The sequence below is a fragment of the Opisthocomus hoazin genome, chromosome 5 (genome assembly GCF_030867145.1).
Source record: "Opisthocomus hoazin isolate bOpiHoa1 chromosome 5, bOpiHoa1.hap1, whole genome shotgun sequence".
NCBI lineage: Eukaryota > Metazoa > Chordata > Aves > Opisthocomiformes > Opisthocomidae > Opisthocomus > Opisthocomus hoazin.
The window spans coordinates 44,977,549-44,997,691 of NC_134418.1; the positions used below are offsets into that span (position 1 = coordinate 44,977,549).

General features: G+C 39.1%; 1 protein-coding gene across 10 annotated transcripts in view; it reads left to right on the forward strand.

Moving 5' to 3' along the window:
- The window catches only part of GAB1 (GRB2 associated binding protein 1), a 101,013-nt gene that overhangs the window by 65,997 nt on the left and 14,873 nt on the right, over positions 1-20,143 (forward strand). For 6 of the 10 annotated variants that reach the window (XR_012764013.1, XM_075421038.1, XM_075421045.1 and 3 more), the window contains exons 3-7: positions 2,971-3,184; positions 6,347-6,427; positions 10,349-10,953; positions 13,146-13,231; positions 13,438-13,741. Coding sequence is in view for 9 of the 10 variants with exons in the window: in XM_075421038.1 (XP_075277153.1) it covers positions 2,971-3,184; positions 6,347-6,427; positions 10,349-10,953; positions 13,146-13,231; positions 13,438-13,741 (1,290 nt within the window). In the remaining variant the exon portion in view is untranslated. The remainder of the gene's footprint in view (positions 1-2,970; positions 3,185-6,346; positions 6,428-10,348; positions 10,954-13,145; positions 13,232-13,437; positions 13,742-20,143) is intronic. The other 4 variants (XM_075421041.1, XM_075421046.1, XM_075421040.1 and 1 more) reach the window with 2 other exon arrangements.

Below are 20,143 nucleotides of genomic sequence, written 5' to 3' on the forward strand. Positions count from 1 at the left end.
AGTATCCCTAATGATCTATTAACATTAATGGGCTCCAGATCGTTGCTTGGAGAAAAGATCATGAACCTTATGGACAGTTGGACAGTGTCACCTTTAATACTCAGCAACAATCGAAAGGCAAATGGATAGGATAGGAACAGAATCAATTAGTGTTATGTTTTTGTAAATCAGTGTGTCCCAGACTTTTTTAGCACATTTTATGCAATAGTTAGTTTCCCTTCTCAGGAAGGAATTAGTAGAGCTAGGAAGGATGAGGGGAAACCAGATCTGCAATGGAATGGCTTCTGTACCAAGAAAAATTAAGCAGCACTGACTTGATAAAGCTGCGACAAAGTTGTGTAAATTTGGGAATGGAGATTATCAATAGGAGGCAATTGTTCACTGCCTCTCTGAAGATGGGAGCTGAAGGATATTAAGTGAGACTGTCAGGCGGCAGGTTTAAAATAAAAGGAAGTGTTTTTTTCGTGCCACGTACAGCAAGGTGTGGATCTCACTGCCACAGGATGGTAGTAGAGGTCAAAAATATAAATGTGCTCGGAAGGGGTAGGGCGAATTCAGAGGGGAGTTTGTCAGCGGCTGGTCAGCTTGGGCTGTGGGTGCCACCTCTGTGCTGGGGTGCCCCAGAGCTGCCGAGCCCCAGAAACTGGGGTAAACATGGCGGCCAGCCTTGCTGCTTGTGCTCTGTCTGCAGCAGGCCGCTGTTGGAGAGGGCATTGTGGGCTTTGGAGGCTGTGGGTCTGAGCCGGTATATTTAGCCTAATAGTCTTCACTGGCTTGCCTCCTTGCACCAATTGCAAGTTATACCCAGCCTTTAGCTTCTTTTTCTTTCTGTCACACACACACACTTTTTTCTTACTCCTCCAAGAAAGTAACTCGTTGTTTCTCCAAAGTTGGTGGATACATTGGTCCTCTTTTAAAAGTCTTGATTTTATTTTTCCCTGGAAAGTTGCCCTCGAGTCTTGTTACTCTTCCTGGGAATGCTAGTGCATGGTTTGCTTAAATGCACCAGCCTCACGTAGGCATGCATATATACCTGTTGAGCTTTCCTGACTACCTGTGGTCTAACTGACACGCCCTGGAAGCTGCAGGGACGACCTGCTTGATTTATTTTTTCCCCTTGTGTGAACTTGGCACAAAGAAGATCTGATGACGTGCAGGTCGTGTGTAGTCAGGGACAAGGAACAGGGGTGGGGATTGTGGGACAGGGAAGCCCTCAAGGACCTTGTCTGTAAATGTGGCAAGGGAATGATAGTGTGTCTGGCAGGAAACCTTTCTTCTCCGCCCTTACTCGTGCATAAATTTACTTGTATTCCTTAGCTCTGGAGGGGACAGTACAGAGAGCTACTTGTCCTTTCTCCCACTACCTCTTTTCCAGGAGCAAGAAACAGATGCCTGGTAGGTCCATTCAGGCACCCCTCTGTTCCTGCTAGTGAACCCCAACATTAGGGGAATGAAGAAATATCAGTAGGTGCCTCAAATGGGCTCCCTCAAGCTCTTGAAATTCCTAAATAATAGAAAGTTGTTCACATTTTAATATTTTAGTATGTAGTAAAGAAATAATTTTATTTTTGTGTGTGCGTGATCACTGGGTGCGGTCTGATTTTGCCTTTGTTCTGCTAGCTAGTTTGATGGATAGGTCAGGCACAACCTTTTACAAAAGCTTTTTTTAGGTTATCCTACCTTTTCAGGTAGGTTGAGGTGAAGAATTTTCATACACCTAGACTGCTTCCACCCACATGGGTGTGGTGGGATTTAATTTCTGAGCCTGTGTAAGTGCCATGGGAGTTCAAAGCAAGTACTTCTGTTCCTATTTCCACATCTAAATCGCTTGTACCTGGTATACATAGAACTGCAAGCAGGAGGGCTATATTCTGGTTTGCTCATCTGGTTCTTCCCAGGATAGTGCTGGGAAGCAAAAGCTGGATGAAGTTCAGTAGTGCATAGCTGGCCTGTAAACCGAACAGGAGCAGTCTGCATTGGGTAATAATATGTTTGTTTAAACAATGCTAATAATCAGCGTCCATTCTTGGGATGTGCAAACTGGAATGTACAATGAGTTGCAAGTACAAGGGAGCCTTGATAATTGAGGAACAATTTGCTTAATTATGTTGTTCTTAGTCAATGTATCATTAAAACAATGAAAAAGTTAAATGATTGTTGAATTTTTGACAATGTCAATATTTTCCAGTGTCCCAGATAATTTAATAGTCAGGATATACATATTTAAAAGGAGAAAAAAAGTGACTCTGGAATATGCATGAATAGAACACCTCCTCTCTCCCCCCCCAAAAAAAACCCCAAACAACAACAACAAACCACAGCTACTTCATTTACTGCACTAAAATAAAAAGTTGGGGTGTGTAATGAGGGGGCTTATTAGTGGAACATGGTACCTATTGTACCTCTACATTATTTCTGTAGTCGTAAGGGATCTTCCACTGCAAAAGCAGTGTTTTTCCTGTTGCTTTTCAGATATTGACAGAGGCCAGTTCTTGACTGGTGACTAATCTCAAAAGTTGAAATGACCTTGGTCAAAAAGGGGTGAATACATGCAAGTGCTGACTCAGGTTACTATATTCAAGTAATAACCTATGGGCCTTTGTCTGCTCTTGATTAAAACAGCAGATTTGTGTTCTTAGCTGTCTTACTGCAGCCGTCAGCATCTTTGTTCTTTCTGTGACCAGAAAACAGGTTAAATAAATTGTTAAATAAGGCATAACCTCTGTTTCCAAAACATTCTTAAGAAATTGATTACAGTTTGAAAAAATATAAAGAGATTATAAAGATTTATATATAAATATAAATGCTCTGAAACAAATGTTAATATCCAGATGTTCTTAATGCCCACTGATTTTACAGTTTTCAATTAAAACCCCTGACTTTTCTCATCCTCTGTTAATAAATTTTTTTGGTACTGTTATAAGACTATTTCTTCATTGTAAAAAGAATGCTTCGCTTCTATGTTTACAGATGCTGTGAAGCCACCAGTCAGTTCTTTACAACCATCTGCTGAGTTACCCCTGCCCATCAACACTTCAGCGCCTACCATGCAAGCAGAATCTTCCCTACCTCCTCCTTATCAGCTTATTAACATCCCCCCACTGGAGTCTTCCTCTGGTCAAGAGGATCCTCAAGACTACCTACTGCTAATAAACTGTCAAAGTAAAAAACCTGAACCTATGAGGTAAGTGACATTCTTTTCTAAAGAACACTTACTTGTATTATAGAGCAAGAATGCCTGTGCTATGAGCACTGTTTTTTATTGCCAAGTCATTGAACATTTGAATGCATGTGATCTGTGCAGGGAAGCTGCCTGTAACTTTTGCTTCTTTGCTCGAACTTTGTGGAGCAATAGTAAGTTGTTTGATCAGTACTAGACCTACATAGTATTCTTCAAAAATGTGGAAGCAATTGCCGATATGAAGTATCAGATAAATGCAGTGATCCAAGCATTTCATTGTAGCTTGCAGTGATGCATGGCACAGAGCAGAGAACTTACCTTTCTTCTGCCACAATCTGGTGTGTTTAGTGCAGTCTAGGACTAGAAAAAGCTGGAGAAATTTAGCCTGCCTTTCTTCTGGTATTTGGTGCCCCAGTTTTGCCAATTAAAACTTTAATGGAAGGGATTCAGTAAAACATGCTGATATTTATTGTCACCTGCTAGTTTACCACATCAGTGAATATAGCAATCCTCAAATGGTATTTGTTGACTATTCCTAATATGGTTCAGACTCTCAAGCAAGAATAAAAGATAATTATTTTATGATAACTAAGAATGCAGGAGACTTAAACCACGCAATTTCTGCATGCTGAATTTTAACTTTTTCCAAATAACAGATATTTAAAAACAAGCACAAATAAGCCTTATTTCTTACTGAGTAAAGAGTACCCACACAGTCAGTTCTCCAGAGAAGTGTGTAATAGGAAATTTTAAGGAAAGAATTGAGATCCTTTACTAAATTTAATGTATGTTTATTTCTCCAACTGCTCCTTCGAACCTAAATAGATGTACAGCACCTCCTGTGTAGGAGGAAATGATATTTATGGTAGCTACCTGGGAAATACCACTGTTTTTTCCAAATGGATAATGGTGGCTGTCCCTGGAGCAGGCTGACCAGGGACTTAGTGGAGTCTCCATCCACTGAGATTAAAAAAAAAAAAAACAACACCCTGACCACAAACGAACTTAACTGGAAAAACTCCTAAGGAGCCTCACCTAGCTTTGAAGTTGGCTTTGCTTAGAGGTATTGGAAGAGCTGGGCCAGAGAATCTCCAGAGGTCCCTTCCAACCTGGAGTATTCTGTGGGAGAACCTTATAAATATCCCTCGCAAGCTGCTTTTCTGCAGCAATTTAAAGTAAAATCTGCTGGGTTATTTCCAGAAAAAAAAACCAGAAGGTCATATTCTTTTTGTGATTGCAGACAAGTACATGGAAGGCTGAGGAGAGCTTCCTTTGAAAGTGTTTTCATGAGTATTTGACATACTCCCTTAGGGCCATACCTTTTAGTGGTGGTGCCTTCTTCATCAACACCTTGATGCTCTGCCAGTTTTACCTGTGCCATGTGCTCTCCGCTCCCTTGGCATTTTTATCTTGCTCTGTTGTGCCTGAGGAGTTTCCTGCTCCATTTACTGGTGATTAGATGGTAGGAAAGCATCCACCCATTACAATCTTTCTTATAAAATGGAGGAATGAGCCTACAGTTCCCCCAGAGTATGGAAAGTGCAGGTTACAGGCGGCATGGTGTGCCCTAAAGCCTGCTGCAAGAGAAGGGGAAACCCAGTGTCTGTTTTCTCAGTGTTAAAGGTTTCAGTGTATAGTGATTAGAAGCTGTTGGTGCTCGAGAAGTATGTCACCATTGCTGCCAAAAGCTGTCGAAAAGTTTGATATTGCTTCCAGGAACAGCTTAGTAGAGAAGTCTTGACTTTTCATTTCAGCACCCTGGCTCGTCAGAAATGTGCCTGAGTGCCCATTTACTTCTGTGAGGGATAGGCATAGAGTGGATTTCCAACACTACCACAAGAAGTGTGTTTTTAGGAATGATCAAGGCTGGGATGTGTAATTGACTTTCTGACCTGACTTCCACAGTTGTGTGACACATGGGTTAAGTAGAGGGAGTAAAGTCTGAGGAAACCATAAAAGGGGGAGCAAAATGCAGCAAGGTATAAAGCCTGCAAAATTTCTTGAACAAGACACTGCTGACACAGCAGAGAAGATATTTTGGTTTTGGAGAAGGCAAAAGGTCCAATTTAGATAAAATACCAAGGGAACTGAGAAAGAACTGAACGAAGTCTTTGGGAGTGTAGAGGTTGTTTAAATAAATGATGTTTTCACAGAAATATTTGAAGACAGAGAAACACTGGCTTTGTGATTACTTGGAAATTATATGGGCTTTAGTGAATTTAGTTAAATATAATACACTAATAGCTAGGTCCTTTTATTAAGAAGGCTATAATAATGAAATTTCAGAATAGTTATGCTGGAGTTTTAGTTCCACCTAAAAGGACTGCTTATGTTTCATGTCTGGTACAATAGGTATTCTGCTGGATTTGGGCCGGAGTATAGAGGATATAGACCTTTTCCTGTAGAATTAAAGCTTTGTGTATCTGTGTAGCATGTTACTAAGACAATCAGTTGGAGGGCACTCTATGCGCTACCCCGATCCGCATCTGTACAGGTGAAGAAAAAATTGAATGGCTGCATTATTTTCCAGACTTGGAACAATTTATCTGTGTATTTCATACAACATTTTACATTACTGTAAAGTGCAAGGTTTAATACATGTGATTAAATAGGCAGGTGTTGTTACTTCAGTGGTTTATTTCTGTGAGGTTTTCCCTGCCAATATGCAGGCGGAACATTTTCTGTTCTAATTTTGCACCTTACTTTATAGATAATCTGGGAACTGCTGAATATTATTTCAAGAATTTGGGGTTCTTTCTGGGTGAGTCGGGTAACTATGAAACATAGAGGAAGTATCCTAGCTGCCTCTTTGAAATTTTTAAGAATTGTGGTGTTTCAGAACTAAAATAATTTTGAAATGTTGCAATACAGTGTCATGCAATGTACCATGTACTGTTGTGAGAATATCTTGGACGCAGCAGTTGCAGCTGTAATAATCATGCTGTATTTTGTCTGGAATAGTTTTATGCTCTGATCACTGTGGACTTGAGAAAGAACATTGTTTGACTGTAGCATTTAGTGAGATTTTAAGGTTTGTATTTGGATCCTAAATAAGAACATGCAGCCAAAGACTGTTTCTAAAACCCTTATTGTTCTGGCTCATTCGAGAGGTATATTGAAATACTAAACACTGTCTTCCTCATCTGTCCTATGTTTATGAACCAGCCAAGGGTCACCCTTTCTCTCGGAAGAAGGGCAGGAATACCTCCTGTTAGAAGATTTTGAAAGTAAAAAGATTCCACTGCAGTGAGTGAACAGTAGGCATTCTTGGAACGTGTGTGAGAAATTAACTTGCCTGAAACTATTGTTTGTTGGAGATGCATCTTGCATGGTGTTCTGTGAGTTGTAACAGAAAAACTATGTAACTTTGACTTCCATTTTATGGAGATAGAGCTGGTTTATTATTTATTTATTTCTCTATCCACGTTTTTACAATGCTTGCTATTACTGTCCCAGATTGCTGGCACACAAGAGAAGTTTTGCTGCCACTTTGTTCATAGTATTGTATTTAATCAATCATATCGATTTCTGCAGATGGGAAAAGAATGAGCTCGAGAGGATGAGTGGTCAAGCCAGACTGAATACAGCCTATTAAAAAATGGGATGACTAACTCTCAGGCTAAAACACTGTTAAAACTTTTTTCCTGGGTCTCTGTCAACAAGTAGTTTTCAGTACGGGGAATCAGGCTTTTCACTGGGCTCCCCCTGCCTCAGTACCCCACCTCTTCTCTGTGCACCTTCATCTCCAGTCCTTGTAGATCAGCAGGCTGTACAGTTACATTATCTTGGTATGTGGAGAGAGGTGTCCAGTCCTAGGACTGAGTAAGGAATAGTTCAGCCACTTAGCATAATTTGCAGATATGTGATGCCCACATGTGATAACATGAAACTCATGTAACAGTCATCCTCTGCTTGTAAATAGAGTAAGGAGTTTTCATTGTGTTATAGCCAACATTGCCATTATTTTAAACTGAGGTGTAAAAAAACCATTAATACTTCTGTTAATAACTGATTGTTAATGGAATATTTAAGCCAATTGATTTTTTTCTATTGAGCTGTTATGAAGTACGTGGGAAAAATTGAAATTTTCAGGTAACTTTCTAAAGTGCGTAAGTCCATCAAGCATCCTGCATCTGAAATCCTTTTCAAAAAAAGAAAAAAGCAGGAGTAAAGTTTGTCCCTGAACTCTAGTCCTAACCTAAATTTCCTGGAGGTAACATGAGTCAAATACTTTGTAGATTTTCAAAATTGCACATGTTCTTATGATCAGTGGCCAATACTGACTTTTGAAAACTAGTTAAACTTCAGAGGCTGAACTCCCTATCTTCATTTTGGCTTAAACTACTTTCTCAGCCAGTGTTTCAACTGTCTTCAAACTTTAGGCCTTGCAAAATCAGACTGGTTAAAACCCATTCATATTTTGAAAACTGTTTCAAAAGACTAACAAGTTGATTCCAAAAGATTACTTTTAAGAACATGGAGTAAATCAGAAATGCTCTGTTATAATGAGAAATGAATGTTCTTGCCATCAGTGAAGCAAATGGCGGGCCTGGCTGTCTTGTGTCATGGTTTTTGAAAGTCTCCTGTTTTCACAAGTGCTTGTGGTCAAGAAAGAAGCAGCAGCATTTACTCAAACCCAGAAAAACTAAACTTAAAAAGGATAGCATTTGTTGCTTACATATGATGGGTAATCCTTAACAACTGGCATTGTATGTGTGCTCTTGTTGCATTTTGAGCTTTGGTGATATACTCCTGCATGTTTTGGTAAGATAAATGTAGTATTTGTATTTTATTTCTGTATTATTTTGGGAATTTTTTCATTTTAAAGTATATCCTAGTGAACTGGAACTAATAATTTTGATTCTACAACTGATTGTCAGTGTCCACCTTCTCTAGACTGACCACTTTATTTTCGTAGCATATAAAATACACATCACAATCCTTGCCATACTTGCTCATGTCAAACACACGTGACTTTTGCTGGGACTTTGGTCTGAAAGAATACCACAGAACTGGAAGAGTACATCTAGAAAGTGAGGAACTCCTGAATGAATCCTTCGAGTAAAGAGCAAGGGCTGCAGCAGGGGCTGAGCTCGGAGTGTTACTAGTCACACAGTACGCTCACAATTTATTATGCACTCAGTAACCTCATGTAGTTCCTTCAGTCCTATGTGCTCTATTTTTTGCAAGTATGTTAAAATTCCTTTGCCTCAGAGCTTCAGAAATTCACTAATGAACCCCTGGAAGTAAACTGTTAGCAAACGAGAGACATTTTTGATGATCAGCATTGTAAGGAATATAGGAAGTTTCACTTCCTTGGTTATGCCAAGGATAAATATTTAAAGAGAATATTCTCTTCTTTTTTTGAGGGTCTGTTAAACCAAATCCAGATTAATGTTCAGAGTCACCTAGAAACCAGTTCTGACCAGTGAGACAGAACTTAAATCTATGTTTAAAATAGTAACCAGAGCAAAATTAGTGTACTACTTCTAATGAAAAAAAGCTGCACCAAAAAAACTAATAAGCTAATAGAAAAAGGTGATACAACTAAAGCTAGAGAAGAATAAGTCACTCATACTGGTGGAAGATTGTATCTCTGCTATTAAACAGAACAAAACCCAGTTGGTTAGGTGAATGACATTTTTCTTGACTGCAGATGTCCTGTCTAAGCTAATCGCTTTGGTTCCCTTGATAGCTGGCAGAGAGGCACTTTGGGAGTGATTCATTGGGTTTAGATGGATATCGAAGAAGAATGGATTGTGTTTCACACAGTCTCCATTTCTCCAGTGACTACAGAGGAAACCCAAATGAATAGCTAAACTGGATTCTTTTCTGCTCAGGTTACCAGAACCCCGGGAGATAAATCTAGCTGTCCCTTAAGAAAGAAAGTTTTGTGCAATCTTATTGACAAATTGAAATTTGAACAGTAAGTTCTGGTTGTGATCACTTTGAGGTAGAGAGCCTTTTAAGGGGAAAAAATGCTTCTTGTGGTAGTTATGGTGTGGATTTTTATGTATTTTATTCCTCAGAAATTTTGTAAACGCCATGGTCCAGTTTCTTCATAGAGCTTGGTAAGAGTAGTATAGCAGCCATTCATTGATACACACATACTGAAATATTTATAGAAGTATGTATAAATAATGTAATGGTACGGTACTGTGGTAATGAAAATAGGAAGTGTCATGGTATGATTGATCAAAAAGTGTATGGACTGCATTAACTCAACCTGTGTTAGGATTTTGCCACTGTCGTGACTTTCATTTAAGCAAGAGGTCAGACTGGTAACAGAATTTCTCTGCCTGGAGCAAGATAACTGGGGAGATTTACAAAAAAATCTTAAAGAATTACTACAGTGTGTTTACGTTCCACGTAAGTTTACTGGTACTGGTTAGTACCAGGATTAATAAGTGCTATTCTCATAAAAGATGGAATTTCCAAAGAAATCAAAGATGAACTATGGTGCAGTTTTATCTAACAACACTGCCTAAATTTGCATTCAAGACAAAAGTACTCTTTTGCACATACATCTTATGATATTTTTATTTTTCCCCAAAGAGCATGCTGTCTTCTGCCTATTTCTGTTCTTGACTGTTATTTCTTTCCCCATTATGTGTTTTGAACCTGTTCTGTATAGTAAGTAGATATCTTAAGGCATGCACTTAAGGGTGTTACAAGCAGTTGTATTTTTTCCTCTAATGTTTTTTTCATACTGATTAGAACTAGCAAGTACTCTAAACACAAGGATTGAGTGTGTTATTTTTACCTTTAACAGTGCCATTAAAATGCTGCTAGCTTGCAGCATGGGTTAAAAAAATAATAGTAAAACAATCCCCCAGCTTCCAAACAAACTGCTCCAAATTGGCGTCATGGAAATCACTTGCTTTGTGAAATATCACCTCGTCGTTAGCTGCTGCTAAAGCTCCACACTTGTGTTACCTGTTTCACATGCATGGAATTTGTATGTACATAGTTACTTAGGTTCCTTCTTAAGTACTACTATTTGTTTAATAATTGAGTTTCTGCATTTCATTAAAAAAAGAAAAAAATTTGGAAGAGGCTGATAGACTTTTTTAGTTGTTTGCATTTAAAATGTTGTGTTTATTGTTTGTGAAGTTTGTTTTTCTTTATATGTTCATCCACATTTCAATCTTACAATCTTATGTGTAGATCTCATGCTGACTCGGCAAAATCCAGCTCTTCTGAAACAGACTGCAATGATAACGTGCCCACCCACAAAAATCCTGCTCCATCAGTGAGCAAGCATGCTGTGAATGGCTTTTTTCAGCAGCAAGGTGTCTATGACTCTCCGCCTTCTCGTGCTGGACTGACACTGGCAGATTGTAGCCTTTATAACCTGCCTCGGAGTTACTCCCAGGATGTTTTACCGAAGGCAGCATCTCCATCTGGGACTGATGCAGAAGGAGAGCAACATGTTTTCAATACCCCATCAGCAACATCTTCATTAGACGCACAGATGAGACACATCTCCATTAGCTATGACATTCCCCCCACACCTGGAGGTACTTACCAGATTCCACGAACTTTTCCAGAGGGAACATTGTCTCAGACTTCAAAACTGGAGACTATTCCAGATATTCCTCCACCTCGGCCACCAAAACCTCACCACGCTGCAGATCGATCTCCTGTGGAAACATGTAGCATTAGTCGCACTGCTTCAGACACTGATAGTAGTTATTGCATCCCTACAGCAGGAATGCCACCCTCGCGCAGTAATACCATTTCAACGGTAGATTTGAATATCTTTCGTAAAGGTCAGTAATTCCGTATTTTGTCCTGCTTTTCAAGAATTTTTGTGTTAAATGATGTAATCTTGTGATGAATGGTGTGGTATGAATGATACAAACTGGCTGAATGATATAAGGGGCAATTCTAGTCTTCTTAAAATACACATGTGTTTATAAAACAAGCCCTTCACAAAATGGTCTGTGGTCGCAATGCTTAAAATATGTAAGAAAGAGGAAAAAGAGAAGACTATTAAAGGAAACCATCAAAACAGCAAAGTACAGAACATCAGTACGGGATGTATATTCCACTGTGGCATTCAGTCAGGTAAAAAAATTTGAAGACCGAAACATATTTATGGTGTTAGTTGTCTTCAGAAAACAGCAGTGAAGAACTAATCATCCTTTATTTTGCTAATAAGCTTGTATAGCTGAGTTCAATATTACCGTTACCAGTCTTTCAGAATGAGCATAGTAAGGTTAGCATGTAGTGGTCCAAATGTGCAGAAACTGAAAGTGTTTCATGAAGGTCAGTGGGACTTGGTGTATACCCAGAGCTTTGAGATCAACCCTGATCTGGTGATTGTTGCCACCGACCTTTATTTCTTTCCTTGTGATAGATATGCTTTCTGCAGTTTCGAAGTAAAATTAAAGCTGCTCCTTATAGTCACCTAAATGTTGGTATTCCAGTTGTGCTAGTGCTGTTTTTCACCGTTTTTCCTTTAGCAGATGGGAGTATTTAATTTCCTAGCCGGTGGAGCTACTTTTACTTAAAGAATTCGGTGTCTCTTGAGATTTTTACTGCGTGGTTTTTTTTTTTTTCTTCCCTGTTCTTATTCTCTCAGTTTTAAACTCAAGAAATGCAGCAAGCAGTAGAGATTGGGAAGCTGATATTTATTGTTACAGCAGTTGTTCTAGTCGTGTTAACCACTCTTGTGCTAAGTTTTGTTTTTTCAAGTTCCTGAGGCAGGTGGGCATTAGAGTGTTATTTTTTAAAGTGAAATTTTAAACTGGTTAGAGGCGCTGCTAATGTTAGAGGGGACTTTAAAGGGGAATTATTTGAGTTGTGCTAGGTACGGGATGGGAGACTGAAATGAGGAAGGGGACAGGGCTTTTAGAGGAGGCAATATGCAGAGTGGATGTAATCATATAGGCACTCAGATAGTATTATCCTGTTTGTCAATTCATTTTGTAGGCTAAGTGTAATAATATTTGTGGTTGCTAGTGTTTTAAAATGACAAAGTATCACCCTGAGAAGACTCTTGTTTTTTTTTGCTTATCTTCTTTCATTTTGCTAAAAAGCTGAGGTTGTCAGCCTCAGGAAAAGTAGCCTTTCTGAAAACACGGTTTTAATTTGGCACTTAATAGCAGAAGTGTTTATTTTTCCTCTGAGATGGAAATCTCCAAAGAACTTCAGAGCTTCTTTTCAGGGCAAGGTGGGGATAAAACCCAGAGTTTGCCCACGGTTTCTGTCTCTGCACCAGGAGGAGGGGGTACCTGCTGCAGGGTAAGGCAGCTTGTCCCTTGCGTGGGTGAGCAGGACCTGCATGGGTGAGCAGGACCTGGGACCTGTGAGCCAGGTGTCTCACAAAAACCCTTGTCCACCAGAGAAGCAGCCACAAAGCTGAGGACCTTCTTGATGTGGACTGCCAAGAGCCAGGACCCTCAAAATTGAGAGATCTTTGCTTCTGTAGCAGTTTGTTCAAACTGAAAGCCCCTGAAGACAGCAGTGGGGAGCTGAGAGCAAGTATTCACCTGTTTCTGCGACAGACTGAATCCCACTGAATCAGCTTTCCAAGGGAAGGGTATTCAGTCAGAAAACCTTTTTCCAGACCGTAAATCACATCTGCTGTTTGTTTATTTTAGAATACCTTTTTCATGCGGGCCCAGTATCTCAAAACCCCCTCTAACGCTAAGTTCTTACACCTGCCTATTTGAAAGGAAGACTTTGCTGCTGCTCTAAAAGGATAAATCACTTTTTGTTTTCTTGCCATGGAAAAATACCACTGTAAGAGCTTCAGGCTGTGACTGATGAGTGCTGAGTTTGTTTGTGAACACAGTCCTCTCAAGTATACAGAAAAAATCTATGGGCCACAGGATTCAGGAGGTGTGTTTGTATGCTCTCAGAAGCAGACAGTTAATAACAACAGAGACTGGATCCCTGGTGCCAAGTGACAGGAACAGAGATGATAAATAGCCACTTTCTCTTCTTGTTTCTTTAGAAATTAGTTCTCAAGACTGTTATGATATTCCACGAACGTTTCCGAATGACAGATCTAATTCATTGGAGGGCTTCCATAACCACTTTGTAAGTATGACTTGATCTGATGAGAGGTGACAGCGACAGTGCTTGAATGTTCTTTGTTTCCATGTAAAAAAGCAGGCTGTATGGTGTTTGTGATTTTTCAGTTTCAGTAGACTATATTAATCTGAGTAGATTAGGTTAAAAAGCTCATATGATTCACAGCTGATTGCATAACTTATTTTGTTAAAGGAAATATATGTTAATTCTAGAAAAACAGAAGCATGTTGACAGTGGGAAGTGTTTCAAGTGAAGAACTAGATGAAAATTATGTCCCAATGAATCCCAACTCTCCTCCACGACAGCATTCCAGCAGCTTCACTGAACCCATCCAGGAAACAAACTATGTACCAATGACACCAGGCACGTTTGATTTTCCGTTATTTGGAAAGCAAGTCCCTCCTCCTGCTCACATGGGTTTCAGGTCCAGTCCAAAGACCCCTCCCAGACGGTCAGTACCTGTTGCAGAATGTGAGCCACCGCCAGTGGACCGGAACCTCAAACCAGACAGAAAAGGTGAGGAAAGTGTCCAATAGAAGTTGCTTTGTATCATCTAACAAAATAACAGCTCTACCAACCGCTGCTTAGTGGAAAATTAGAATATTTTTAGAAATTCTAAGAAAGTAATTTTTATCCTGTGAGATAGCCGTAACATAAAGGAATCCTAAGATTATTTTTAAGCATATTAAAACATCATAATAACTGCCAAATACAAGCATAGCTTTAAATTTTATTTCTATAGTTACTAATGAAAAACTGACACAGAATAGCTAACACTCAAAAGTCTGAGTTTTAGTCGTTATACACAAGACAGCTGGCTGACTTGTAATGGAGAGAGAGCACGGGAGGCATTGGATAGAACACAAAGTTACAGCCATAACAATGCTTGGTACAGGATCAATACACATTTCATTGTATGAAGTAAAAGCTAAAAATAACTATTTTAGGTATTTGCTTTTGATGTAAACATTGTTAGAAGAAATTAGTTGTTACAACAAGAATGAGTTGTATATGGTGCTGTGTTTTAGTCCTGCTGAAGGTCTTACAAATTCTTACAAATGTGTTCAAATGAAGGAGGAATTAGATTGAAGAAATAGTGTTTGCTACTAAGTAGGTAATGTTAAGCCTTCATTTCAGTCTGTAAAAGCACAGAAAATCACTTAACGTTGGAGCTGCTTAATGCTTGAGTGTTAGTGGCCCCATAGGGCAGTCATGGGAAGATGTTTGACGTGGGCTGTGAGGTTACCATATATATTTTCCTTGGGATCCAAATGGGAGGAGGGAACTGCTAATTCAAGACAGCTCTTAAGATGTTTTTGCACTATCACAGAAGCTGGGTGCCATGCTTATATTGAAATTTGTATGAATTGTAGTAGGTGAAAATTGCCTTGCCTTTGTAGAGAGTGGTAGATTAAACAAAGTCATAAAGCAAAAGGAAAACTAGCTTTATATGGAAATATTTTAAACTGCTGAATGTGTGGAAGATTACTTTTATGAGTTGAAGGAAGCTGCAACAGCTTCAGTGACAAAATTGGAAAAACCCCCATATTTTAGAGGGCTCCTCCAAAGCTATCCTAAAAAATCAGTCTCTTGAATCTGGTGCATACTGGGTTAACTTTTCCTTAAAATAAGAATAATGGTCACCCAAATAATCCTTAAACAAAGAAGATACTGGTGCGATGTGTGTAGAAGAGATTCTTGTATAGAGAATCACTAATAAATAGCTTAGACTGTCCAGTTACTCGAAAATGCTTGATCAGCCAGCTTATCAGAAATGCAGGTAAATGCTTGAGGAACTTATTTCCCTACTATGCAGGTTTTTTTCAGGTAAGATAAGTACCTTTCTTCTAGAAGTAGGAACTAAAGAACATTAGGTCAAATGTCTGCACTATTTTGTATTCGAGTAAGCTCTGTTTTTTAAATTATGTGCTTGAAAAATTAGTATTTACATTGAGAATGGCTGACTTAATTTGGGGCAGTAAATATTCAGATGATCTAAAATACTCACTAACTAAACATTTAAATTAGTATTTTTATCACTAAGTGAAAGCAGCCTGTGTTTAAATGAAGTATATGATATTATGAGATAGATGATCTCAGTGTGAAATACGAAGTACCACATCTCATTCTGGCTGTCCATCTTCAGAACACAAAGCGTGGCCTTTTTCAAGACCTTGGCTCTCTGCTTGTGTCTAATTGTTTCCCTGTTACCAGACAGTAGTTTTGTTTAGTTCTTAAAAAATGCTGGACAATAACAGCTTGATAAAGCCTGATACTGGAAAATATTCTCAAAATAAACATTGAACTGCTTTAAGATATTTTCCCTGACTGGCCAGTTTGTGTATTTTACTGCTAAAATGTATGAACTTCAAAAGTAGTAAATTTCTATGTTGAAAAGCTTCTTGCTTTTGCTGTTGGCGGTGCAAAGCAGTCACACAGATGTCTGCTGGGGCAGCATTGCTGCTCTTGCATCTCTCCTCTTGAAACTGAATTATTAGTTTGCCTTCTAAATGTGATGTGTAAAGCTCCTGCTTTGCTCCAGTCCTCAAAGGCTTTACAGCTAGAAAGACCTAGCTAACATCAGGCAACAGATTTTCAGATGTACTAAGGTACGTTTAATGAGTGCAGAGTGACTGGCTATATTTTTTGCATGTAGACTTTTAGAAGCTGTTATCACTGTAAAATAATATGATTACTGAATACAGTTTAGAAGGTAAAGTAATTCTGAAGTAAAGCTGTCCACAAAAGTAAATATTGTATAGTAAATGCTTAGAGGCTGAAAAAACCTTTGTGAAGATCTTGAGCTACCGAGAATGGGAATGATTCTGATTTATCACTGAGGGTTTTATCTTAGTAACACACACACAATGGCTCGCTCAAATTTTATCAAGTGTACTACTGCGAGTCTTCCATTGTTGCGAAGAGCAGGTACGATGACACATCAGGATGGAAATATATTCCCATTTCAGCAATTGAGTTCTCCATGCAAATACCTTTGAGAAAATAAAACTGCTGTTCCTTTTGAATTAAAATAAAATAAAACTCTTGTTTTAGTGGACCCTCACCTAACTGAAACAAGTGTGTGCTTTATATTCTACTGTGTTGCTTTACAGCTTTCAAGTTCTTGTAGCAACTTACTTTTATCGGGTTGTTGCTGCTTATATAAATGCACTACAATGGTTTTCTGCTACAAATTAGTGCATAGAAAGTAACAAGTTGGCTGCTATGTTCAGTAAAACTTAGCCAGACGTAGGAAGGGAGGAAATGGTACATAAATTAGATACCTTCTGGGTATTGCTCCTTTAATTATTTTTATTTTTATATGCCGTTGGTTCAAGAATTTTTATTGAAGGCCACTGCTGCTTCTCTAAAAGATAGTGTCACTGCAGAGATCAGGTGTGTTGGTGATAGGGCCTCCAGGTATTTCAGGGCCCATCTCATATTCTGTCTGAAGAAGCTGCTGTATCTTTTTTTATTGGTTACAGATTGCTGCAAAAATAGTGTTTGCACTGCCTCCAAGTAACAATTGCTTTTTGGTAGCTGTCCTTGTTACTGAGAAATATCACCATCACTTTTCCCGTGAGCATTAGCTCTAGCTTAGTAGTGTTTCTGCGTGGGCCAGGGGAGTTTATGTTTAGTGCTAAAAATGCATTTGACAAAGAAATAATGCAGTGACACTAGCACATAAGGAAAGAATGCACTGCTTTTTGTTGTGAAATGTGTACACTTGATATCCCCTCTATTTTTCTTTGGATTACGGGATTCCTGCTTACAGGCGGTATGGTTTGGCAAGGGTAGAAAATGGAGAGCTCGGTGATGGCAGTGGCCATTCTGTTGCGTATAGCCTGCTCTCCTCTCTGCTGTTTCTGTGTTGTAAACCTGAGGTGAAACACATAATCAGTTACTTCTGGTTCTGCTGTCTTTGGAGAATAATGTGTCAGGTAGCAAGGATCTGGCAATCTGTCTGTCAGGAGCAGTGACTCTAATGCGTATGTCTTCACGTCTCTGATATAAGCACCTGATGTTCTGGATTATTTATTAAATAGTTAAAATTCTCCAAAATTTTAAGATTAGGTACAATTATATAGAAGTAGCAACTGTGACAGAGGACTGAGGTGTGAAAAATCAGTAACATGGGTCAACTAAATGTAGGTAATCAATAGGTCTAAAATTCACTAAAGTCTGTGCACACTCTTGCAAGGAGGGTACTTGCGCACCCCTGCTGTGAGAGCCTGAGGTTCTTTGGTCTTACCACCTGTGGGAATAGCCTGGGCCGGGAGCCATGACAAGCTATGAGATACCCTGTGTCTTTTTCCATTGGTTTCTAGAAGAGCTTTGCTGTGGAAAATGAGTTAAAAAAATATTAACAAACTTTAAAAAAAATACATATACCCTTGAGATTACACTACATTTTCATGTAGTTTCATTTTTCTAGCTCACAGCTGCTTCTGTAAATGCGGGGAGCTTCCAGTACTTTCTGGAAGTCTTGAAAGTAATTTCAAAACATGGTGTTGGCTTCCTGCCCCAATAACTTGAATCTAAGCGCTTTACTATTTCTTTAGAGAAGCATACCAAAAGGTAAGTGATATATTGCTTGGGACAAAATCGAGAGCATTTGGCCAGGTGCTTTTCTGCATTCACCTATAACTAAATAACAAAAATAATCTCTTTTTAAATTTGTTTTTTTCAGGGTGCTGTTTCTTTTATTATAAAGAACCATTGTCTGTATTGATTTTGCATTTCTGCTTTTTGGCTGCTTTAGCTTGCCATGGTTGCATGTAGTCGTGATGCTAAATTGGAAGCATTGTTGCTAGCAAAAGGCTTCAAGCAGAAGAAGTATTGCATCCATCCATGCGATTGGGTCTTATTCTCTGAATCATTCAAAGACTGTGACTGGTTCAGCCACAGAGCAATTATATGACATTTGCTTTGACAGTCACCTGTTCCTTCCTGAAAATACTACTTATCCAAGACAGAGCAGTAGAATTAAAGGTGCCCAAATGCAGCGAGGCGAAGGCTCCCTAGACAGCTAAGGCAGCAAAGAACAGCCAAGTTCTCTTCTGCTCCACCTCATATGTTCCCTGGGGCTCTTTAAAATATCTGGAAAGGGTTGTGATACGAGGCAGTGGATCCTGTGATCTCCGTCCTGCTGACAGCTTGCAGGGCTGTAGCAAACATTTTGCCACTCCACGGGGAACTGTTCTGTGCAGCAAGGCAGGTCCCCAGTGGCTGTGCTGGCAGTCCACAAGAAAGTCCAAAGGCCTGGCCGGAGGTCTGTGAGTCTAGACGATCTTAATCTTCAGTACAAACCTGACATAAGTCAGAGATCAAAGAAAGCGCGTGGTTGAAAATAAAAGGGGTAGGGTGTGAATTGTTTTTTATCGGTCAGGAGGCAGCATTTGAGTGATGCAGTGTTTGAGAGATGGGGGGTGTCTGTGAGCCTCTGGGCATGATAATGACTCCCTCCTGCCCTATGATTTATTTCCAGAGGGTCAGAGCAGTGGGGTTTGTGATCTTAAAGCAAGACTTTAAGACAAAACAACTACAAAATAAGTTGGGTTTTGTTTTTTTTTTCAAATGCTTGTTTAGGAGATGTCCAGAAGGACTCTTTATAGCTATGTAACATTTTGTGTGTGTGTGTGTGTGGGCGCGTACATCTCATCAAGAAAAGTTCAGAGCTCTTAAGAAATACATGCTTTCCCTATTGACTGACAAAATGTAGTTTTTCAATATCCGAATCAAACAGTTAAGTCACTGATGGAACTGCTGATGGCAGAACATATAGTTCTTCAAAGTCTTGTTTTGATGCCTTACTGTATCTTGGTAACTTCTCTTTTCTGAGGGGCAGCATGTCTCTGTAACAGTGTGGGGTTTTTTTTAAGGTTGTGAAAAGAAATATATGAATCATGGGCATATGGCTGAATTAACAATTCATGGCCATGATGGAATGAAAATCGAAAGTTAAATCTCATTCATTTGACTGTAGTGTAACACTGCAATTTTTGTAATGTTTCTGATCCATAGTACTTAAAAACACTTTACAAGAGAGTTCAGTTTAGCACAGATCCTTGTTCAGGGTCATGGGGAGCTGTGATAGAACGATGCACTCAGGATCACTAAGCAGATTGCTGACAGAGGTGGTAAAGAACTTGGGATTCCCAGCCTACAACATGGTATTGGACTTTGCTCCATTTGTCTTGAACAGCAATTGTATTTGCCTAAATATTGTTAGAGTTCAATTGCATTTGAGATTATTTTAAACAAGATTTTCGGTCCTAGTTTTGGGTTAGATTGCACAGATTATTTTGCTGATGGCAAAAATAACCAATAGCTAGTGTAGTGCATTTTCACCTTTATTTTTTTACAAAAGGCTTATCTTTCAACAAAAACATATTGGGATTTAGTCTGAGATGCTTCCTGCAACTTGAGTCCATACGATGGCCTTTAAAAGAGACTGCTGCTTGGCCCTGGTAACTTTCAACCCACCGAGTGGTAAGCAAGGATTTGGAGACAGTGAGTGATGCACACGTTCCTTTTCACACCAACAAAACACCCAGTTGCACCGTGAAAAAAAGAAAACAAACAAAAGAAACTGAGGGATAAGAAAAAAATTCTCATGGAGATGGGACTTATGATTGTCTTAAAAATGTTAAAAATTTTATCTGGTTGTTTTTCTTACACATTTTTCTCATTTAAGATGTTACAAGACATAATCTGTGTGATTAAACCACAAATATGTGGATTGCTTATAAAAATGTGGCTGCATCTTTCCAGTGATTACTCATGAGCATCTCCCAAACAGATTAACTTAATAGAAAATTCCAATTTTCTTTATTTAGGAGCAGCCCACTTTGAAGAGGTAATTGCGTACAGAGCTTTTACATGGCAGGAAGCATCTGCTGCATTCTGGTCCCCATA